Genomic DNA, 17223 nt, shown 5'->3' on the forward strand with positions numbered 1-17223 from the left:
ATTTCTGCCATTGGAATGCAGAGATTGTGGGCTGCCCAGAGATTATGTGCCCAGCACACTGGCTGGGCGGGTTCACTCACTAGGCCTCCTTAGCAAGTTTTAAGAACACAGATGAGCTTAACTTGGAGAGAATGGAGTAGCCCCATGAGTTCCTTACATTTGTTTTAAGTTAGTGTCTATAATTAACAGTAATGCCTTTATACAAATATATATATATATCCAATTATAATTGTTGTTAAGTATTCTGCCAAACAAAACACATTATAAACTACAAGCTCACTCTTTCTAAGATGTTCTCTTAAAATTATACTTTTGTCCTAATCATGTCACATATTTTCTAGTTGCTGATTTTTTTTTCACGTTTTTATCTAGAGGAGGCCAGATGGGCTCCGGATCCATTCCCATCTTCGAAGGTTTGACACTGATTTCCTTCCCCTGTGCCAGGATTGAAATTAGGTCTGCATTTCATCCAGATGATCTATTGCAAACAAGAGCTGCCTCCTGGCAGTTGCTCACAGCTGAAGACTGTTCCTCTGGATTCCTAGTTTCATTTGTTGCTGGTCACTGTAGAGTGTTTACATAGCTTACATGTTAGTGTGCTCTTTTATAGAGTACATTGAGAGGTTAAACCTACCCAGATCAGCTTTCCCTCTCCTCCCACCCTCTCTTCTTTTGCCCCCTTTGCTTTTGTGTTTAGAAAACATGTCTTCTTCAAAGGGAAGGAAGGAGGGAAGGAAGGAAGGAAGGAAGGAAGGAAGGAAGGAAGGAAGGAAGGAAGGAAGGAAGGAAGGAAGGAAGGAAGAAGAAGAGAGAAAGAAGGAAAGAAAGAGAAGGAAGGTAGAGAAAGAAAGAAAGAAGTAAAAAGGAAAGAATAAGAAAGAGAGAGGAAGGGAGGAAGGAAAAGGGGGAGGAGGGAAGAAAGAGAGAAAGAAAGAAGGAAAGAAAGAAGGAAAGAAAGAAAGGATGGAAGGAAAGAAGAAGGGACAGAGGATGGAAAAGAGAGGGAGAGGGAGTAAGGAAGAGAGAGAACAAAGGAAAGAAACAGAAGGAAGATAGAGGAAGAAAGAAAGAAGTAAAAAGAAAAGAAAAAAAGACAAGAAAGAAGGAAGAAAGGAAAAGAAAGAAGGAGGGAGGGAGTGAAAAAGAAAGAGAGGAAGGAAAGAATAGCAGGAGGAAGAAAGAAAGAAAAGAAGAAAGGAAGAAAAGAAGGAAGGAAAAGAGAGAGGGAGGGAGGAAAGAAGAGAGAGAAAGAAGTAAAGAAAGAGAAGGATGAGAAAGGAAGAAAGAAAGAGAAAGAAAAAGAGAGAAAGAAAGAAAGAGAAAGAAAAAGAAAGGGGAAGGAAGGAAGGAGGAAAGAAAAACAAGAAAAGAAAGAAAGACTTCAGAGCCCTTCACATTCTCCTAAAACCATGATGGGATGAGCAGAAAGGGTAGAAAGAAGCTGGTGGGTTGTGTGGCGACCCTCCCCTAACTGAGTAGGGCCCCACCCACTGCCTTGGTGTCTCAAGAGGGTGAACAGGAGCAGTGTTGGTTCAGTGCAAATTTTTGAAAGGCAGAAATTTCCCTTCTGTGCCTCCTGCCTACCCCCTTTTATAATCATTCTCCTTACAATCCCCCTCACCCCACCATGTGCTGACTGGCTCTAAGGAGCTGGGCTCTTTGTTATCTTTCATTTAAATCCATGTGTTAACAAATATTTACTAACTGTGTTCTGTGTGTCAGACAAGAGTTGGTATAGTGAAGAGGACAGAACGTTGACCGTAGAGTCAAGAAGACCCGAGTTGAGTCCTTCCTCTGGCATATACAGGCTCAGTGACCCCATATAGGCATGCCACTTCATCTTAATGCCAAACCCCTCTCTCCAGCTTTCTGAGATAAGAAGGTAGCCGATGAATGGCTGATCCATATTATTGAAAGGTGTTCAACAATACAGAGCAGTATGGAGTACTCCATGGAGTACTGTTCTTGAAGTGGAGGGATCTGGGTCCAGTTCCCACCCCCAACACTTACCATGCCAATAGGCAAGATACTCAACCTTCCTGAGCCTCAATTTCCTCATCTATAAAATGAGACAGTCAGACTAACTAGGCCTCTAACGTCCCTTCCAGCTCTTTACTCTATCATCCTACATGGATGAAATCATAGGTCTAGACCAGACATAACAAGGTGGTCCAGGCACTCTACCTAACTAACTGGAGGAGATCACGCCTCTATAGGGGAAACATGTCACTTTTAATAAGTATTGTGTAAAGTAGAAATCTACAGTCTGACTAGGGAACAGGCAACGTTGGGGACAGCGGGCAGGAAAGACCTCAAGGGCCTCATTTCTGAAACTAAGCCCCGATCTATCCATTTAGCTCTGAGCTTCAGACTCACACATCTGATCACTTATAGCCTTCAATTGGTATTGGTGACTCATTGAGTCACGTCTGACTTTTGGTGACCCCATGGACCACAGCATACCAATAATGTCCATGGGGTTTCCTTGGCAAAGATGCTGAAATGGTTTGTCATTTCCTCTTGCAATGGATTAAGGCAAACAGAGGTTTGTGGGGATAATAATAGCACCCACCTACCAGGGCTGTTGTGAGGATCAGATGAGATCATATTTGCAAAGCACTTAGTACACAACCTGGCACATAGTAAGCACTAGATAAGTGTGATTCATTATTATAATTACTATTTTCATCATTACCATTAATGTTCTGGTTGATATTATTTATTATATGTCAGAATTGTTATATAACACAGTGATAATAGCTATGTTTTTATTATTATTATATTATCATATAAGCACATAATAGGTGCTATATAAATGTTTGCTATTATCATTATTGCTTATTAATGATAATTGTTACTATTATCTTATAATCTGGGTTCAAATCCTGCTTACTATATGTTCATCCTTTGCTCCAAGGGATTCATTTTCCCCAGTTGTAAAATGATACTTCTAATAACTTCTGAAATGCCTTTTAATTCTATATCTATGCTACCAAGTTCTAGGCTCAAATTATGGCTCTACTTACTAGATAGATAGATAGATGATAGATAGATAGATAGATAGATAGATAGATAGATAGATAGATAGATAGATAGATAGACGGATGGATGGATGGATGGATGGATGGATGGATGGATAGATTAGATAGATAGATATTTAGATGGATGGATGGATAGGTAGATAGATGATGGATGGATAGGTAGATAAATGGATGAATAAATGCACAGACATGACATAAAACATAAAAACATATAACATGTGTGTGTACATGTATCCTTTATGACCTTGGGCAAGTTACTTAATCCCGCTGGCTCTTTCTCCCTCTTCTCATTTTATAGATGTTCGCTCATCTGTAAAATGAGGGGTTTAGACTAAATTATTTTCTATGGTCCTTTCCAGCTCTAAATCTATGATCCCATCAAGTTTTGTCTCAAATACTGCAGAAGCTGAGTTCATAGAGGAAAAGCCAAGGACTTGTCTGCTTTCTATCTCTCATAAGGGCAACTCCATACTTTAATACAGTATTAAGACCAGAGAGAATTAGGTCTTGCTTAAAGAAAACTCTAAGTTATCAATTTCTTTCACAGAGTTGGCTACTTAGATTAACTTGACTTAGACTTAGCCTAGGAAGGAATTCTTAAATCACAAGTCCATTGACATGTAAAAAAATATTTTGATAATTATATGCCAATATAATTAGCTTTCTTTGTAATCCTGTATATTTTGTTTTGTACATCTGAAAACATGACTGAGAAGAGGTCCATAGCCTTCACCAGATTTCCAGAAGATTCCATGATACCCACAATCAAGCTCTTTAAATCCTATTAGAGGCAATAGGGAGTCAATGAAGAGATCTGAGGAGGGGAGTTACTTATGTTTTAAGAATATCAGTTTAACAGCTGTGTACAGGATGGACTGAAGAGGGTTAGAGAACAGAGGAAGGGAGAAGGATATTTTTTTAATTGTGGTATTTGTTACAGCTATGGTTGATGCTGACAGTAACCCAAGAGGCTGAAGGATCTGAGAATCATTGTTTTCAGTCTGGAAGTATGTTAAAGGTCATCCAGCCCATCTCCTTCATTTTACAGACAACATAACTGAGGTCTAAGTTTCAAACCTTGTGTGGGGCCCAGAAATGCCTTTTCCAAGCTCTCTGGCATTTGATAATGCTCAGCCCTTAGGACCTTCAAACCCCAAACCCAGAACAAACTAATCTGAGATCTCCATTCGTGCCTGCCTGGCCAAATGTGGCAGCCTGCCTGTAGTGGGGAGAAGACAAAACGTTGGGAGGCTGAGAAAGGCTCCAAAGTTTCTTGGCTATAAAAGAACTCTCGCCAAGAAACATTTGGTGAGTTCACGATGATTGAATGAGAAACACATGGATTACATTTCCATTAAAATTACACATGGGTTTCCAAATGAAGGGGATTGGGGACCTCAAGGTTAGATGACTCCAAAATGCTTTAGAAATAATTCAGAACACTTAAACCCAGTTGTTGGCTGGCCTTCCCCATCTCAAATTTGGGAACTGTTTGGTTAGTGAAGGAACCTGCAAAATTTCTTCTTCCTTCTCCCCACAAGATATGACTATGATTAGCTTCCATGAGCTACTGTTCAAACTTAAGTAATTAGGCTGAATATTTAAGAAGGACAGGGACTTTGGATGAAAGGTTTCTAATTTTTCCAAGATCCGCAGACAAAAAGAAAAAATGCTAAGGGTATCAGGGTCATCAATAGTGATTTATTTTAAGGTATATAGTTGGAAAGAATTTTAGAAGCTATGTAGGTTAATTCTCTTATTTTACAAATGAGGAAACTGAGGCATGAAGGAATGAGGTGACAGAGCCAGAGCCCTCCAATTCCTCTGTGTTTTTCAGTTTCTTTTTCACCTTGTCTTCACTTTTCTCCAGTTGTGTAGGGGTGAGTGGGAGAAAAGATAAGTACTTGACAACAGAAAAACAATTTAATTAATCCCTCTTTCCTCCCCTCCCCCAAAAAAGAGAGGTATCACTTTTAGGAATGGGAAGGAGATAGTCTTATTATGCTTTGAATTCATGTCATCTAAGCATCAGTTGAAGGAATTTACCCTGTTTGCCCTGGAAATGAGAAAACTCAGAGGGGAAATAGGGAAATATTTGATTTCTTCATGTATTTGAAGGTCTATCATAAGAAGGAGAGATTCTGAATGTTCTGTTTGACCCCTGAGAGCAGACCCAGACCAATGAATGGAAGAGGCCAGGAGGAAAATTTTGAATTATTAGCAAGAAAAACTCCCTAAAAATTAGAACCATCCCAAAGTGGAACAGGCTGCCTTGGATGGTTATTTGCCATGAACTCATGGAAGGTCCCAATACTTGTTACATTATTTCTTCAGGTGACAAGACATGGATCTCAGGAACAAGCTGGCTCTGGCCAGTCATTTCTATCTTGTTTCATATTTTTCTCCTCCACACACTCTATGCCACTTAAGACTATTGACCCAATACATGGCATTCTATCTCCTGCCACTCTTATCGTTGCATAGACATCCCCATGTGTGGAATGTCATCCTTCCTTACCTTGGTCTCTTTTAGAGATCTTGACCTCATTCAATGCACAGCTTTGGAGTCTTCCTTAGGTGAATCCTCTTCTCATTACCCCCCAATCCAATGCTTTCTTCCTCCTCATATTACTTTGAATTTCCTTATCTACCCTTGAGATATACTGCCAGTTCAGTGAAATGTAAGCACCTGGAAAGCAAGGTTTGTGTTTTTGCCTGCATTTCTAGCATCATGCCTTCCATGTAGTAGGTTCATAGCAGGTAAGCAGTGTGTTGAAAGCCACAACTTTCTAGAAGTAAGTTCTCCAAGGTGAATGGGTCATTTCAACAGAGTTGGATATTAATGGTCTAAGAGACCTTTCCATGGGCATCCAAATGTCATGGGAATTTTTTAGTCTCTTTTCTATTGGCTCCAGTCTGGCCATTTTATTTTCCAAGTACAGAGTTGGTGGAAAAACAGAGCATCAACAGTCTAGCAGCCATGCTCCAAAGGAGAGAGTGCGTGCGTGCGTGTGTGTGTGTGTGTGTGTGTGTGTGTGTGTGTGAGAGAGAGAGAGAGAGAGAGAGAGAGAGAGAGAGAGAGAGAGACAGACAGACAGACAGACAGACAGACAGAGAGACAGAGAGAAAGAGAGAGAGATGGACCAAAAAGAGAGAGTTAGCTTTCATGGCGCCATTTTATTTTTAAATATTTAGGCTCTTTGAAGGATTTATTGAACTAATTTAAAAGCACACATGCAGTAACCCGAAACCATTATTTGTAATCTCCAGAGAACCCAGGGCTCAGGCTCACTCAGAAATGTTTTAGAATGTCTATTTCTGGATCTTTTGGGGGGTTTTTTCTTAATTGTGGTTCCTTTCCCGCCCTGCCCCCCCCAGCTCCCCGGCTTTTCTGATGAGAAGCATCCGTGATTCCAGATGACCGTGGACAAACAAGAGCCAGCTTATGTGTCTTTCCAGTAATGAACTTGGGGCAAGGTCTGCTTGGCATCCGAATTTCAGTAACATGGTTGAATTTCAAGGACCCTAATCCATAATCCATATCTTTGTCAGTGAGTCAGTCAACAATCTTGCATTAAGGTCTTACTACAGGACAGCACTATGAGTGCTGGGGTACAAAGAAAGGCAAAATCCACTCCCTGCCCTTAAGGATTTTACACCTTAGTAGAGAGGTATGTACAAGATATATACAGAACAGATAGAAGTTAGTATCAATGAGAAGGCTATTGTTCCTCCTTCATTTTGAAGAGAACTTATGACATCAAAGGACCTGTGCATGAATTTTAAATTCATTTAAATTTTAAATTCATCTTATCCATTATCTTAAATCCACTTAAAATGGATTTAAGTGAGGCCCAGTTGCACAAAGTCTTCAACCTCATTCTCTCTTTCTGAATCATTGAAGTCCAGTGGCAGGATAAAAGGCAGGATGGTTGGTGATGGCCCAGGATGCAGAGGATGACCTTGGTGTTTTTATGTCTGACCAAACTCTAAGCGCTCCATAATACCTGCTTCAGCTGCCTGCATGGCTATTGGAGCAAATGTTCTCACCCACCCATTCTGCTGGGGGATATCTTCCTATGTTTAGGGGTTAGCTGGCCCACCCCCCTTGTTCACTGATGGGTTTGAGGCTCCTCAGTTACCCTGGTTTAGCCTATTTGTAAACATGGTTTACCATGGTGTGGCCACTACCGTGCTACAGCTTGTTGGAGCCACAAGTGAGAATTGAGTGCCACAGGGACACCAAAGATAGATGAGTAGCCCTGAAAAGAACTTGACAAGCCTTTACATCAGAGGGGCTAATGCACCACGGACACTCATACACCTCAATAAGAAGGCACAAACAATGTGAAGTGACCAGGAAAGGTGTATTCCAGAAGGTGATACTTGTACTGAGTCTTGAAGGACTCCAGAGTAGCCAGGAGGGGCAGGTAAGGGGACAAAGTATTGCATAAATAAGGTATAACCAGTACAGAGAAATGAAGATCAAACATGGAACATCTTGTACACAAGACTGCAAGAAGGTCAGTAGCTGGAAAATAGAGTCTGTGGAGGGGATTCACCTTTAAGAAGACTGGGAAGATAGGAAGAGGCAAATTTTTGAAAAGCTTTCAATGACAAAAAGAAAATTTTCCATTTCATCCTGGAGATAATAGGGAACCCTGGAAGTAACTGAGTGGGAGTGGGGGAGAATGGTCATATCTACTCTAGAAAAATAACCTTGGCCATTAAGGGGAGGATGGAGTAGACTGGGCAGAGACTTGAGGCATTTGTCTAGGTAAAAGATACTAAGACCCTGAAGGAGGATGATGGCTGTGTGAGTGGAGAGGTGGAGAAAAGGGGACATAAGAGTTTATGTGAAGACAGAAATGGCCAAAGTTGGAAATAAATTGGACATATTGAGGTGAGTGAGGGTGAGGAGCCAAGTGTAACAATGAGGTTGCAAGCCTGAGTTACTGGGAGGATAGTGTCCTATTTGGAAGAGAGGTGAGTTTGGGGGGAACATCATGGTAGTTCTACTTTGGAAATGTTGAGTTTGTGATACCTACATGGACGTCCCATCAAAATGTACAATACAAGTTGGTGACATTCAACTAGAACTCAGGGGAGATTTTAGGGCTAGATATTTAGCTCTGGAAGCCATCTACATATAGATGATAACTGAATCCAGGGGAACTAATGAATTACCAAGCAAAATAGTATTGAGGGAGAAGCAAAGAGTGACCAGGACAGAACCTTAGGGGACCCACTATCAGAGAATGTGATGCAGATGAAAAGCCAGCAAGAATGAGCAAACAAAAAGGAGAACCAGAAGAGAACATTGTCATGCAGACCTAGAGAGGAGAGAGTAATCCAGCAGCAAGAGGTGATCATCAGTCTCCCCAGTGGCCACAGAGGGGCTGAGGATGAGGAATGAGAAAAGGTCGTTAGCTTTGGCAAGTAAGAGATCATTAATAATAAGGGAGAGAGCAGTTTCAGTTGAATTATGAGGTCAGATTGCAGAGGGTTTATAAGAGAAAAGTGGAGGCACAGAGATGGTTTCTTCAAATAATTTATCCATGTTGGGGAGGAGAGATAAAGGATATTAGCTTGAAGGTATGGTTTGATCAAGTGGGGGGGAGAGGCTAGTTTAAAGATGGGGTTACAAGCACAGGAAACAGGGAAGGGTAGCATAGATAGGACTAGCCTGAAGTTAATTAGGGGGTTGATAAATGGGGCAATCTGCTGGAGAATTCTTGAGGGGATGAGAACAAGATTGCATATAGAGGACTTGTCTTTGGCAACGAGAAGAATCATCTGTCTTCATCTAACACCACAGTGAAGGAGATGGTAGAGAAAGTTGTCTGAATTATGTAAGGTGGTTAAAAGTGAGGTTGTTAAAGATTAAAAGTATAAACACCTCTATGTGAAACCCAAGTGGAGAAGAGAAATAGATTGTGGGACCTACATATATTTGAAATTTGGAAAGTTAGGGAATTTGAGAAAGCAACAATATCCATATTGAAGTCCCTTAGTATGAGTTGGGGAGGAGAGAAAGACCATGATCTGGGTACTGAACTCAGGGAGGAAGCAGGAGAATGTCCTGGGTGTCAATGGATAAGGACTTCCAGGATCAGATTTGGTTGATCACTTTGGAGAAGGATGTCCCAGGTCACCCACCTCTCCATGCTAAGCAGTCTGATTGGTTTCTAACTTCTGATGTCCTAGGCAGGAAAGCACCCATTGGCTAGGAAACTGGAAGTTTTTAGAGTGGAAAGTTACAGGAAACCATGCACATAATGACCACTGTAATGTAAAGGAAGCTGATATTCCTGGAATCATAGATTTAGAGGTGGAAGGATTCTTAGAGGTTGTCAAGTCCAATATATTCACTTGATAGATGAGGAAATGAGGCTTCATTGAGGTTGTTATCAGAACAAAATGTGATAATACATGCACAATACTTTGCAAAACTTATAAATGCTAGCTATAACTAACATAGCTCATGGGATAGTTGATTTAGAAGAGGAAGGGCCGTTAGGAGTCATAGGATTTGCAGAATCATACATCTCAAAATCCATCTAGTCCAATCCATTCATTTTACAAGGGAGGAAACTGAGGCCTATGGAAATTAACTGAGACCTTGACCTAATTAAGATCCTATAGCTAGTATCAGGGGCAAGTTTTGAATTCAGGTCTTTCGATCCTAGAGCCAACATTCTTTCCAAGTGACCTAAAGCAAATTGAACTCTGGGTCTCAGTTTCCTTCTCTGTAAAATGGGAAAGTCATATTATGTTATTTCTAAACTCGCTTCTAGCTCTAAATCTGTGATCTATGAATCATGCACTTCTTTTAGAGATACACCTGTTCTTGTTTGTTGGGTTATCTCATTAACTCTCAAACACATTTAAACAAACAAACAAACAGAACAGAACACAGAATTGATGGCCTTGGAGTTGAGGTAAACTAAGGCACACAAATACACAAACCCTCCTGGGATGTGCCACAGAATCACAGACTGAGAGCCAAGTGGATTCTCACCCAAGACTCCTGCTCTCATATCCCTGATAAGTGGCCATTCAGCCTCAGCCTTCTCCATGGTCCTTTGAACCCACTCTCCCTGATGACCAAAGGTCCTTAGCAGTTATCACCCAGTGGGAACCTCCTGCTGTCTCTTCTTTTCCTTCATCTATCTCTTACCTTCCTCCTCTTGGGGTCAGATTTTCCCATTTAACTCATGGATAAGCTCACTGTATTCATGAGAGAAGGCATTAGGAGTCTCTCACGTCCACTCTCCAGTCCTTTGGAAATAATTGATCCTTATAGAGTGGCTTGTCTGAGAGCAATTAAATGGTATGAAGTCTAAGAGTTTGGAGTCATATTGGAGGTCCTTGAACCCAAACAGCCTATAGTTGAATTAGAAATCCTTGCTACAATATCCCCCAGAAATGCTCATATGGCCTTGGCTGGAAAGTCTTCTGGGAAAAAGAGCATGATAGCTGCTACCTCAGGAGGTCTGATTCCACTAGGGGATAGCTCGAATGGTTAGGAAGGTTTTCCTACAGCAGCCAAAAAAAATGCCTCTTTGAAACCTGGGTACCCCATGCTCCTGGTTTTGTCCTGCAAGGCCCAGATGAAGCAAGCTGATCCCCCTTCCTCTTAGCAGCTGTTTGAAGACCTGAAGATGGACACGGTGTTTCTCCTCCAGGCAAAATAGTCCTCACTGCTTCAGTGGATCTCCTTGTGTCATGGTGTCCAATCCCCATCACCAGCCTGATCTCTGGAAACTCCATGTCTTGAGTCCAGAAGTGACCACAATCTCCACACTCCAGGGTAGAGAACAATCACCTCCATCATTTTTAGTGTAGCCCGCGGTCTGTCCTTTAGTACTGTTAACTCATAATGTTCCTTCAATCCATCGAAGCCAAAATACTACTAATAATCATTATTATTGTATCATCATTATGATCACCTGGATTAAAATATTAACTCTTTGGGGACTTTGTGGGAGAGCAGTCTGTACCCGTGTTTTCAAGGTGGGGGCAGCCAGGTGGCATAACAGATTGGGCGGATAGACTTGGAATCAGGATGACTTGAATTCCCACCTTGCAGAGTAGACTCCAGTTACTGAAAACTTTCTCCAGAGATAAGCAGATGAAGAACTGGCCTGAAATTTGTGATTTTAGAGAATCACCTAGGGCACTGAGCTGTTCAGTGACTTGCTCAGGATCTTGCCAATTCATCTCAGAGTTAATTTTCTGCTTTCTACCAACTCAGCCCCAATGATTTCTTTCCCAAGCTGCCATGTTGTGACCAAGCCAGACTTTCACCTCGTTCATCTGCTTTATCCCTCTCTTTCCAGATCAGCCAAAACCCCATTTTTGTGCCAGGGATATGGGGCCCCTACTTCTCAGCTATGGTTCCTGGATTTTGGCTAAATGAAGGAGGACAGAGTGTTACTGGAAAACTGGTAAGTGAAGTGAATGGCCTGATCCTTCAGGACATTCATTCATTCATTCATTCATTCATTCATTCATTCATTATGTGTCCATTCCATAAACCTTGATTAAGCACCTACTAATAACATCCAGGTTCTCTGTGGAGTCCTAGGGGATACAGAAGGTTTAGATAAAACACAGTCCCTTCTCTCCTGGAGTTCATGAGTAGGAGAATAAGAAATTCATATAGACAACCATTAAACAGAATATTTGGATTATAGATGTATAATATTAGTTCTATTTATTTAGAGCTAGAAAAGACCTTGAAGGAAGCAAGTGACTGAGACAAGATTTGAACCAGGTCCTCCAATCCCAAAGTTGAGGCTCTTTCCACTACAACATGCTGTTTCTCATAATTGTATGCTGTATGCATTAGTGAAGGGCTCTTTCAGCTCTGTAAGAAAATGCAGAATCCAATCAGTCAGTCCACACACAGATTTTACCAGGGTCTCACGTCCCAAGGGATTTCGCTGGAAACTAATTTGATAGAATTTGCTTTTGCTTCTGCTTGTTTGGGTGAATAAGTGAATGAGTGGTGATTTATGGACCTGGCTCCTTTATTGTGAGAGTGACTTTTCCAGCTACCGGTGTGCATATGATACCCCAATCTGCAGCTCCAATCTGCTAAAGCTGCAAGGCAGAGAAGAAGAGGAGAGAAGAGAATCAGGGAAAAAGAAACCCAGCTGGAAGAACAGGGGTTAACCTGGTCTTGAGAAAAAGAGATGCTGCCAAGGCCATGCTGGGAGCAAAGGGGAACATCCTTTGGACTAGTGATTAGCTATCCATGTCCTCTCACTTGCTTCTACTCCTTGAGGCACTGCCTGCCTCCTGTTCTTGACCCTGGTCTAGTAACCAGACCCAGATAATTGTACTGTAGATCCAGCACATTGGATGGTGTGTAGTACAGGGCACTTTAGAATCACAGAATCTCAGTTTGGAAGGGATCTCATACAGCCACCAATCCAACCTCACCCAAACAAAAGTCCCCTCTACAAGGCACCCAAGAAGAGATCTTTGATTTGTTTGTGACTTGATTTTACCCAGTGCTCCTAGATCTGCTCTATGACCCATGCAATGTAAGTCTACCCTTTCTTACCTGCCATAATCACTCAAGTACTCAAAGCCTTCTCTTGTACTTGCTGCATCTTCTCTAAACATCCCCATTTCCTTCTGGCAGTCCTATTCAGCATAGACTTCTAGCTTTTTGCTCTCCTGATTCTTTGAAGTCTCTAGAACAAATCAAATCTCTTCTTAAAATGTGCATCCATGTATTGAGTAGATGGATGGGGCAGGGGCAGGGGGGCTGGATGAATAAGAGACTCTTCCTTTCTATAACTCTGGCACCTTTCATTTCTGATTGTCTCTGTAGAAATATTGAGTCTGGGCTTCCTTAGAGTTATGCATTCACTAAGCAGACTCATGAAAATACTGTGGTTTGCCAGTAACGTTTCTTACTAGAAAGAGATATTCCTCAGAAATTAGTAAATGGGCTCATTAATTTTAATTAACTTCCCCTAAGATTATTAAATTATGGGTTTAGGATTGGAAGGGACTTTGATGTCGTCTATTCATGCCCTCTCATTCTCAGATGAGGAAACTGAAGGCCACAGAGGCAAAATGATTTGGAAGGTAGTAAAGAGCAGTCATGTCCTGACTCCAAATGCAGCCCTCATTCCATTTTCCCAGGATGTTTTAGGGGTAGAGAAGGGTAAGAACCTGGGATTTCCAAAGGCCTCCCAGTAAGTAACTTTCTATTTAAGTATTTCATCAACTTCTCTACAAATTGTAGACTTAGGGAGATGCCCAGGGCATGGTGAAATTAAGTGACTTCTCCAGGGTCACCTAGTCAATTTGTGACTAAGGTGAGACTTCGTGAAATCCCCATCTAACTTCCCCCAAGACCAGCTTTCTGGCCACTAGGCCAAGACATATCTCCACTATGACTTTGTAGACAGTGTAGATCAGTATTACTGGGTCCAAGAACCTCTAAGCAATTGTTAATCTTTTTGTGGTTACATAAACTCGGGGCTTTCAAATGCAGGAACATGGTGAGTCATTCACCGTAGCTGAAGACAATGAAAGAGGTGAAGCCAAGATGGTGCCTAGTCCAGAGTACCAAGACTCAAAGACTCTTAGGAATGGACTTTGCACTGAGCAAGGCAGATTGGGAAGTTTGTCTAATGTTTTCAGTCACAAGACATTTTTCTTTTCTCCAGTCTCTGTCCACTTACTACCTGTTGACAGTTATTATTATTATTTTTAAAATAACAACAAAGCTTATTTATATAATGTTTTAAAAGTTGTCAAGTGCTTTATGTAATGACCACATATGAACCACACCAAAAACCGAAATCCCAGAAGAATTCTCAAATCCTCCATAGAGTAAGAGAAATCTCTGCTGTGTCCCAAGCTTTGCCTGAAGGATCCTGAAATGGTATTTGCTGCCATCTTGTTTTCTATATAAAGAACTTGGCCCCTGGTTTTCATTCTCTCCCAAGAATACTGTGTGTCGGTCCCTTTATTATTCCAACAACCAAATGAAGTCTCCACCTGTTCTCTTCTCTTCCACCTCCTGATCAACCCTTGATCCCTCTTTGTTTGCTTTCTCCCCGAAGTCAGATTATTTTAATCTAAGGCGTAAAGCCTGGTGAAAAATAGTCCCAGGGGCCCTGGGGCAGCCCCTCTTCATCGTGACAAACATGGTATGACTGTGGATTCTGGAAACCCCTAGAACTGTCCTTGGCCTAGATCGAGGCTTCTTCTGTTAGCTCTTTATCCCTTCCCCACAGGGGATGTTCCAAAAGTGCCAACCTTCCAGCCCATCCCACCTCACTCTACTACCTCCTAGTTAGATCCTGCCCTTTGTGGATTCCAGCCTCTTCTCCTCCTTTGACCATCATCCCTCCAGATGAAAATCGTCTTGGATACAGCTAAAACAAACTGCAGACATTATTCCAGTAAGCATTAATAGTCTCCTAAACATCTCTCTTCGGGGGCAACTTTTTCATATGGATGTGAAAAATGTGTTATATTCCATAGTTCACATCACCTCTCAGGGCTCTGGCAACTCTCTAAGATTTCAGGCTTGAGATAAGGTGCTAGTGAGACTACCTGTGTGACCCTAGGTAAGTCACTTCACCCTGTTGGCCTCAATTTCCTCATCTGTAAAATGAACTGGAAAAGGAAATAGTAAAGCAGTTCAGTATCTTTGCCAAGAAAACTCCACATGGGGTCATGGAGAGTCAGACGCTACTGAAACGACTGAACAAAACTGAGTATGAAAAATTAACTCAGTGAAAAGACAACTAACCTTTGAGTCAGGAAGACCTGGGTTCGGATCCTGTCTCTGAAATGCTAAGAAACTCTCTAAGAGTTTTGCAAAAAAAAAAAAAAAAAAAAAAAAAGGGCTGACCTACATTGGTAGAAGAAATCCTTCTCTGGGATTTTCAATATTTAATAGTGCTTGTATATAATATGTGCACATCCACACACATGAGCATACACATATGTATATACATATACATACATACATACATATGCATATGTTTGCATACATACACAAGAGTACATGGGTCATATTTCACAGTAATTTCCTACCAAGGACTGTATACCTCTTTAGTGTCTTTTACTAGAACCTTATTAAAACTGTTAATTGAAGTAAAAAAAAAAATGCTGTATCTTCAGCTTTCTGTTAATAGTGTAAAACAGAACTGACATTGATGAAGTTTTTCAAGCTTCCAAAAGCACTCACTTCACAGTCATCCTTTGGGGTAAATGGGGTGTAGCCTAAGGGGCACCCAATGCTTGTCTTCAGGTCTTTGGACTGTCACCTGATACAAGGATTCAAATTGTTGTCCCCACAGAAGTAATGGTCAGAAGGCACAGAGAAGCACATTTAAATGTGATATAAGGAACAACTTAACAATTTGAACTATGGAAACGCTCCATGAGCTGCCTTGGGAGGTGGTAGGGTGTCCCCTCCTTAGGGGCCTCCAAGCAGAAGATCCCAATTTAAAGTCAGGTTAGATTAGGTGATGCCTAAGTTCTCTTTCAGCTCTCAATCTGTCATTCTGCAACATGATGCCTATTGAGGAAACCGAGACTCAGATTAGTTATGAGACTTGCATTTTTTTTAAATTTAAGCTATGCTCTCTATTGTAGAATTGAACCTTTGGATAGGTTGTCAAATTCGAGGGTAACTTGGAATCTACAAAGTGAGGACTGGTTCCTAGTTCTATGTGGTCTTATTCAAGTCGCCTAATACGCCTTTATGGGTAGTGGAAGACAAGAGGAACAAGCTTTTACTAAGCGTCTGCTGTGTGTCAGGCAGTGTGCTAAGTGCTTTACAAAGGCAATCTCAGGCGATCTTCACAACATTCCCTAGGAGGTAGGGACTATTACTATCCTCATTTTAGAGACAAGGGAACTGAGGAAGACAGAGATGTGTTGCCCCCGAAGAGAGATGTTTAGGAGACTAACTGTCAAGCAGTTAGTAAGTATCTGAGACCAGATTTTAATTCAGGTCTTACTGACTCCAGGGTCAGTTTTCTATCCACTTTGCCACCTAGCTGCCTCAGTTTCCTTGTCTTTAAAAGAGGAATCATATAACCTACCATACTCAGTGTACAAAATACTTGTGACATTTGAATAAGATTATGCCTGGTGAACTCCAAAAAGCAGAGAAGGCTTAAGTCCATGTGCAGAAATTGGCCCTTCTACAAATTGGCAAATGGAACCTACTCATGGGTGTGTTTAAACAACTATGTTGAGGGTTTAAAAGATAATTGTGTTCATTAAAAACACTTTTATGGAGTTCAAAATAAGTTTGAGTTGAGTTAGTTAAAATAATGAAACAAACTTTCATTGATTCAAAAGGCATTATTTTATCAATTTCATTTTTTAAATGTAATAATTACATTTTTAACTTTCTTCTTCCCCATCTCCCCCCATCAAGCTTTTTTTTTCCTACACTTTGGATAAATTCCATCTGCCTGTTTACAGATGGGCAGGTCCTTTGGTAAATGGGCCAGTTTCTGCAGATGGTCCCTTCATATTTGTCCTCACATCTGTTTGTTCCTTTGCCAAAATGTATGTTGTCTTTCTTACTTTCTCCCTGAGATGTGTTTTTGATGGCAGAATACACGTTTCCTCCACATTTTATACACTGAACCTCCACCTCCTAAGGCTCAGGCCTCTGGGCGATTAGGGTCAGCCAATATAGCCCTTAGGAAGAAACCCTTTTGAAGAGGCAGTGTATTGGCCAAGGGGAGCCCCAAGAGAAAGGAAACGGTAAGCTGGCTCTTATTAAGCCAAAATCCAAAGAGTGTTGAAATCTAAGGGGCCACTGGGGAGGTGACAAACATATCTGCAGCTACAGTCCCAACCTGAGGAGTCAGGAAGAACACGTCAAACAAGAAACGTCTGTCATCAAGAAGATGTTGCCATATGATGGCTCTGGCAAGCAGATTGCCTCCCTCTTGTCTCCTCATTCAATCACCATCCTTGTTGCCATGCATCTGCATCCCCAAAACCTTCTCTAATGCTCAGGTCAGTGGTGCTCTCTCCTTAGACAATGGCAATGGCTCATCCAAGTACCATGCTCACTCTTTGAATGTGAACCCTGACTGCTACCAAGCCTACATGAGGGTTGTGTCTGAACCCATGTGACTAAATGCCATTGAAACTACTCTGCTTTCTTTTTAAA

At 41.4% G+C, this 17223-nt stretch overlaps 1 protein-coding gene across 14 annotated transcripts in view; it reads left to right on the forward strand.

Annotated features, from left to right (window-relative positions):
- The window catches only part of FGGY (FGGY carbohydrate kinase domain containing), a 537121-nt gene that overhangs the window by 387616 nt on the left and 132282 nt on the right, over positions 1–17223 (forward strand). For all 14 annotated transcript variants that reach the window (XM_072649657.1, XM_072649652.1, XM_072649650.1 and 11 more), the window contains one exon: positions 11384–11491. In XM_072649657.1, coding sequence (XP_072505758.1) covers positions 11384–11491 — 108 coding nt within the window. The remainder of the gene's footprint in view (positions 1–11383; positions 11492–17223) is intronic.

The sequence above is a fragment of the Notamacropus eugenii genome, chromosome 2 (assembly GCF_028372415.1).
Source record: "Notamacropus eugenii isolate mMacEug1 chromosome 2, mMacEug1.pri_v2, whole genome shotgun sequence".
In the NCBI taxonomy this organism is placed as follows: Eukaryota; Metazoa; Chordata; class Mammalia; order Diprotodontia; family Macropodidae; genus Notamacropus; species Notamacropus eugenii.